Source organism: Populus euphratica, unplaced genomic scaffold (assembly GCF_000495115.2).
Source record: "Populus euphratica unplaced genomic scaffold, PopEup_1.0 scaffold101.1, whole genome shotgun sequence".
Lineage (NCBI taxonomy): Eukaryota > Viridiplantae > Streptophyta > Magnoliopsida > Malpighiales > Salicaceae > Populus > Populus euphratica.
The window spans coordinates 39,875-46,439 of record NW_011499894.1 but is presented as its reverse complement, the minus strand read 5'-3'; the positions used below and the strand labels follow the sequence as shown (position 1 = coordinate 46,439).

The 6,565-nt window shown below is 35.5% G+C and overlaps 1 protein-coding gene across 2 annotated transcripts; it reads left to right on the top strand.

Moving 5' to 3' along the window:
• Positions 1-438: 438 nt before the first annotated feature.
• On the top strand, positions 439-3,523 carry LOC105131725 (regulatory protein NPR5-like). Of its 2 annotated transcripts, none has more exons than XM_011034835.1 (3): positions 439-854; positions 962-1,307; positions 2,214-3,523. In XM_011034835.1, the coding sequence occupies exons 1-3, from the start codon at positions 736-738 to the stop codon at positions 3,078-3,080; spliced, it is 1,332 nt and encodes a 443-aa protein (XP_011033137.1). In that variant the 5' UTR covers positions 439-735; the 3' UTR covers positions 3,081-3,523. The 2 variants fall into 2 exon arrangements, with proteins under 2 accessions (XP_011033137.1, XP_011033136.1); XM_011034834.1 differs by having other exon boundaries at positions 439-920; positions 1,028-1,307.
• Positions 3,524-6,565: the final 3,042 nt, after the last annotated feature.

Sequence of the window (6,565 nt, the reverse complement as noted above, 5' to 3'; positions counted from 1 at the left end):
AATGCATAGCTACTTTATTAGCAAGGCAATTCCTTGAAGTTACTCTTACATTTTTTTTATGACTTAAGCATACTTATAAGAGATTTTAAAAGTCTCTAATTACAATTAAACTAATTGCTGTTCCTTCCTCAACCATATACAAACAAAGTGATTTGTTAAAAATAGATGAATGAACATGGTCCCATCACTACAATAGTCAACACCCTTATTTAAGTCATATATATATATATATGTATATGTATATGTATCATTTTGCATTTGCGTGTAGTTTTTGCTCAGAAAACTACATGTACTCGTACCTCCACATAATTATTTTAAGTATATATCATAAGCAGTAAATCTCTCTCAATAATTAAATATTAATAATTCTAATAAATCCCATCATTATTATTTATTTTTCACCCCTTTTTTAAAAACCTCAGCCGCCCAGAATAGCCATTCATATTGCACCCCCCCTCTCTCCATCGAGAGCGAAAAGAATCTCTTTCTCTTTCACAAATATACAGTAACACACTAACCCCATCATCATCCTTAGCAAGAACACAGGAAAAAAAATGAAGTCTTCCTATCTTCTCTTCCTCTTGTTAACTGTCCTTCAGCCTTCACTCTCTCTTCTTTCTTTCTTGCTCTTTATAATATAATTATATATATATATATATATAGAGAGAGAGAGAGAGAGAGGACGAGGCAACCCTAGCTAGTAAACAAAACCATATATTTGTTCATTTTGAAGACATGACTCTTGAAGACTCTCTAAGAACTCTGTCTTTAGACTACCTTAATCTTCTAATCAATGGCCAAGCTTTCTCTGATGTAACTTTCAGCGTAGAGGGTCGGTTAGTTCATGCTCACAGGTGTATTTTAGCAGCAAGAAGTTTGTTTTTCAGGAAGTATTTTTGTGGACCTGACCCACCATCTGGGTTAGACCCATCGTAGAGGGTCGGTTAGTTTATGTTCACAGGTGTATTTTTGCAGCAAGAAGTTTGTTTTTCAGGAAGTATTTTTGTGGACCTGACCCACCATCTGGGTTAGACCCATCTGGATCAAGGATAAACCTGGTTGGATCACCAGGTTCAAGGTCTAATGTGATACCAGTTAACTCTGTGGGGTATGAAGTGTTCTTGTTGCTCTTACAGTTCTTGTATAGTGGACAAGTCTCTATTGTGCCACAAAAACATGAGCCAAGGCCTAATTGTGGCGAGAGAGGGTGTTGGCATACACATTGCACCTCAGCCGTTGATCTTGCTCTTGACACTCTTGCTGCCGCTAGATACTTTGGTGTCGAACAGCTTGCAATGCTCACTCAGGTCTTTCTTCCTTGTAGTCAGTCATATATAGCAGCTCGTTATGATCATTTCAAGATTTTCTTTCTCTCTTCACTTCTTCTCCCTTTGTCTCCTCTCTTTTCTTTCAAAATCTTGATGAGTGTGTAGATTAGTACTCTTATGTTTTTCCTTTGGTTTTGGTTTTTGGGAAGTGGGAAGGCGTTTTTGTGTTGGGTTTTTTTATTTTTCTTTTCTTTTTTGTTTGTTGTGAGGGAGATTTTACTATCCCATGCTGAGGGGTTGTGTCTTGTGTGATATTTCAATTGGTTTCTACCTAGCTAACGTTCAGTTGCAGTTGTGTTTGATCCCACACTCATTTATAGTGCTTTATATTCAAGCACTAAGTCGCTTGACATTTTCTTTTGTAGTTGGAGAGGGCAATTCAATAATTGTTTCAATTTTCTCTTAACAGTTTTTGTGGGCTTTTCTTCTACTTTTCATCTCATTAACTTCTGTTCTTTCTGCTGTTGATATATAGTTATCAAACACTATAGCACTATTTTCATTTAAGTCAAATGTTGATTTTGTCCATGTTAGATAAGAGTTTTTTCTTGATTTCATGTATCATTTTTGGTTGCTGGAGTTGAGATTTTCAATCTTTGTGCTGTACATATAGCTGTGACTTTCTAAATTTAGTTCTTCATCTCCAGTCTTGTCTTCCACAGTATGCTCACTCACCAAATCTATGCCAAACAAGCACTTTCCCCATTTGGGTATAGGATTGTGAAAAAGAGATGGACAGGATAAACAAAATTTTTACATGAAACATCCCATCAGACACCAAAACAGGATGGACTCAATGCAATTGATCGTAAAGAAAAATTTTCCATTTGCAGCTAAATCCATTTACCAATGCTAATTATTATTCCCTTGTTTTCTGTTCCTCAGAAGCAATTGGCTAGCATGGTAGATAAGGCCTCAATTGAGGATGTGATGAAGGTTCTTATAGCTTCAAGAAAGCAAGATATGCACCAACTTTGGACTACTTGCTCCCATCTTGTGGCCAAATCAGGCCTACCACCAGAAGTCCTAGCTAAACACCTTCCAATTGATGTTGTGGCCAAAATTGAAGAACTACGACTCAAATCATCCATTGCTCGTAGATCATTAATGCCTCACCATCACCACCATCTCCACGATCTTACTGCAGCTGCTGATCTTGAGGACCAAAAAATTCGAGGAATGAAAAGGGCATTAGACTCATCTGATGTTGAACTAGTTAAGCTTATGGTAATGGGAGAAGGCCTCAATCTCAATGAAGCATTGGCTTTGCATTATGCTGTTGAGAATTGTAGCCGAGAAGTGGTCAAAGCCTTGCTTGAACTTGGTGCAGCTGATGTTAACTATCCGGCAGGACCCGCAGGGAAAACCCCACTTCACATTGCAGCAGAAATGGTGTCACCGGATATGGTCTCAGTACTTCTTGATCACCATGCTGACCCTAATGTTAGAACCGTCGATGGAATCACCCCTCTTGACATTCTTCGAACACTAACCTCAGATTTCTTGTTCAAGGGGGCAGTCCCGGGTCTAGTTCACATTGAGCCCAACAAGCTAAGGCTGTGTCTTGAGCTTGTCCAATCCGCAGCTTCGGTTCTTTCACGTGAAGAAGGGAGTGTGAATGCAACTACTTCAAATCCTATTTATCCACCAATGAGTGATGAACATAATAGCAGCCATAGCAGCCAGAGAGACCATCATGCAATGAGTCGACATGATCCAACAATGTACCGCCATCACTCTCATGACTTCTAGTTCAGCCTACCTAAGCTCTCTCTTTATAATTATGTAGCAGTGGTGGAGGATCAGGAGAGTTAGGCAAGTAAAATGCTTCATGAAAGTTCATGAAGATTATTATTGGATTATATCCCCCCCCCCCCCCCCCCGGTCATCAATCTTCAATCACTTCTTTCACTTGTTGCCTTTTGTTTTTTGTTCTCTTTTTCTCTCTGTTCTGTTTGGGGTGTTTCTTTTGGTTTTTGTAGGCTTTCAATGATTCATCATATGAGAAGTGCAGTTTCATTGGAGATGGGATAAATCTCTTCTGATCTCTCATGGGATGAGACAAGGAGAGTCTGAGTTTTTGCTCTCCTGAGATGAGAGAGGGACGCAGGTCAATCTTTTCAAACCTGGCCTGTCAACTCCTTTGTATTTATTGATAGTATCTAATATCATGGTCTATTTATCGTGCCCTTTTATTTTCTTGTTCCTTCCTTCCCCCCCAATCACCTAAACATTATATATATATAGTAAATTAAGAAAAAAATATTAACTGACCCATGCTAACATTTAATTACACAATAAGAGTCATTTAAAATATAGCTAGGAAACGTAAATTACAAGGGAGATTTTGGTGTCTAATATTGATGGTGGGGTTTCTTTAGTTCATCATAGGCTTTGTTTGGACTTGGATGATATATATTATAATGGGGGAAATGAGCTGTCCCTTTTCTCTTTCACGTTTCTTTTCTAAGCATTCATGGGCTTTCGATAAAGCTTGATTGGATGCAGTTTTGTCTTAATTAATATTTAGAAGAAAATCATGTGGTCATGTACACATTGATCGGTTGTCCTCCATGAATGCAGCATCGAGTGTGACTACACAGGACAGCTTAATATATTCGTATTATCTAATTGAGGATTCCCTTCAGGTAATCCTCTTTTTTGTCCCCCTTGCCTTATTTGGTCTCTTGTAGTAACTCCTAGAGACTTACAGCTAAAACCCTAGATGGTTTTAATATACTAGTTTCTAAACTAATGGGTATGTTGTTCCCTTGCTGATCATCCTTGACGTCTACTCTATTTTCTTGCAGTCTTGGGATTCCTTCAGCCCCTCCTTTTTTTTAAGCCAGTTGCGTGCTATAAACCTTGGGCTTACTTCATAGCCAGACCTCCCTCTTTTGAATGCTGTCCATTACTTATTTCAAAGTTATTTCTTATATTCAAGTGTTCTTTGATGTGGTATTTGTCATAAAAGTTAAATCAGCACTCCACTCATTATTCTTTGTTAGAATAGTCATTCTTTGATGTGGAATTTGTCATAAAAGTTAAATCAGCACTTGTTAGCCACTCATTATTCTTTGTTAGAATAGTCAAAAATCAAAATGCATGTTTCCCAGCCAATGAAGCTTCATGCCTGTTCTAGCACTTAAGAGTTTTACCCCCCAGTTTTGGATTTTCGTATATGAATCGACCATGTGATGGAACATAGTAGAAAGGAGAATTTTCTTCAATCTTCTTTAACCTACTTTAAATTTTCCTTTCATAATGTTGTGACAACATGTGGATGGTATATTCTAGCATCTCAGTGGTCTCAAAGGTCAGCTTGATTTTGCTAGTAGATTTTGATCTTCTGAGGCAACGTCATGAACATTATCTGCTTTCAACTTGCTCATGATGATAAGTTCTTGAGTGGCTCCTCTTTTATTTGTAAAAGACCTGATAACATTCTTTTCTTAGTTTAATTATAGATGACCTAGCTACTACGTGAGTGACTTAATGTAATTTTCAGCACTATATCTATACTCCTTATTGACGTTTATATTTAGATAGATAGCCTTAATGAAATTATGTGGAATTCTGAAGAAAATATTTGAGCATCAGGAATGGGGCATGCATGGTGAAACATTTAATGTGAATTTATTCAAACATTTAATTTGCTGACCTTATGCAAGTCCTAGTCCCTAGTGTTTTTTTTTTTTTAACGCATTTGTCAAGAGAGATGTAATTGGATTCAAATGGATAGAAATGTGAGATTTCAATGGTATATAATATTCCTATGTTTGGCATGGAAGGGGTCACAAGATTTTTATTCAAATCTGAGTCTCAACAGAAGGCATCTTGGGGCAATAGAGATTATCTTCGCCTTCTTGCCTTTTACTCTCACAGCAGAAGATATAGCCTTTAGCCATTCTATCGCAAGTACACTATCAATTCCCACATTTGTTTATACAGAATTCTAGAATGATTTTATTTAGCATAGCATTTTGCTATTAGCATCAAAGGGTTGACAATTGAATCTTTCTTCTTAATAGCCGAAAATTAGAGTGTCTTGGTTGCTTCTTGTTTCATTTGAAATCCATAGTTAATTTACTCTAATTCATTTATAATTTTCTTTACTAAAAAAAAAGACAATGTATACATCTCTTCCTAGTTCAATCTAGTTCCCATTATTTTTATGTGGCTAGCTCTAGCTCGGACTTGGATTCATATGATATCAATTATGAAGGCTTATAAAATTAGGTTTTCTTTTTTTTTTTGATAAAAAAATAAAAGAAAGAAAGACCCATAACATGGCAGATCAAAATCTTGTTTTTTTTTTTTTAGAAGTATAATATTATATTAGAAGATGCCTAGATCTGGAAGGAAAATCATAGAGAACATAAAAAATCTACTTACTGTTCAAGTTTACCAGATCTATAAAATGAAATGATCAACAAACCAAAAAATCAAAAATAACAAAAAATAGTAAAAAGATACAGAATTGATACCAAAAATAACAAAATAGCAACTAAAAAATGCAAATTTAATGACACACCAGGATGAATTGCCAAGTGAACTTCTACCTTGATCTAAATTTGAATTAAATTAAATTCTTTCTATCTTTTCTCTTCCTAACCGAATCAAAATTTGATAATCACTTATATGAGCTATCCATGACCTTTTCAGATATCAGCTTTTAGCATCTTAACAAGTAAAGAAACATGATCGCGCACCACACTAAAACAGAGAAATCAGGGTAGGCAAAAGCAAAAAAACACTCTAAACTTGTAATATCCATGAAATTGAATATATATCTTTGTAGACATGAAGTGTTGAATATATGTTACTATATATATGTTCACAGGAATAAGGAATGATTCACCTTTAAATGTCAACTTATTATCTTCATGGAATTAATTAAAATCATCATTGTATTTGTTATTAGGTTAAGGTTGTCTTGAAGTCTTATCTAATTTTATGTAATATTAAGAAAAACATCATTTTTGGTCTTTTGATTGAAGTCTTAGTTAGAAATTTCACTAGACAAGCTTGAATCCTTTAAGAAATTCTAAATGTAACAGGAACTGTACTAACTAATTAGATCTCCCATTTGTTTTGTTTTTTTTCTTTTCTTTTCAGGTCCCTTGTATTCTTTCTTAATTTTTAGTTTCATTTACTTAATGTGAAAAAAATTAAGAAGAATATCATGCCAAATAGTCTTAGAGAATCTTCATGAGGTTTGAATGCATTGATGATGG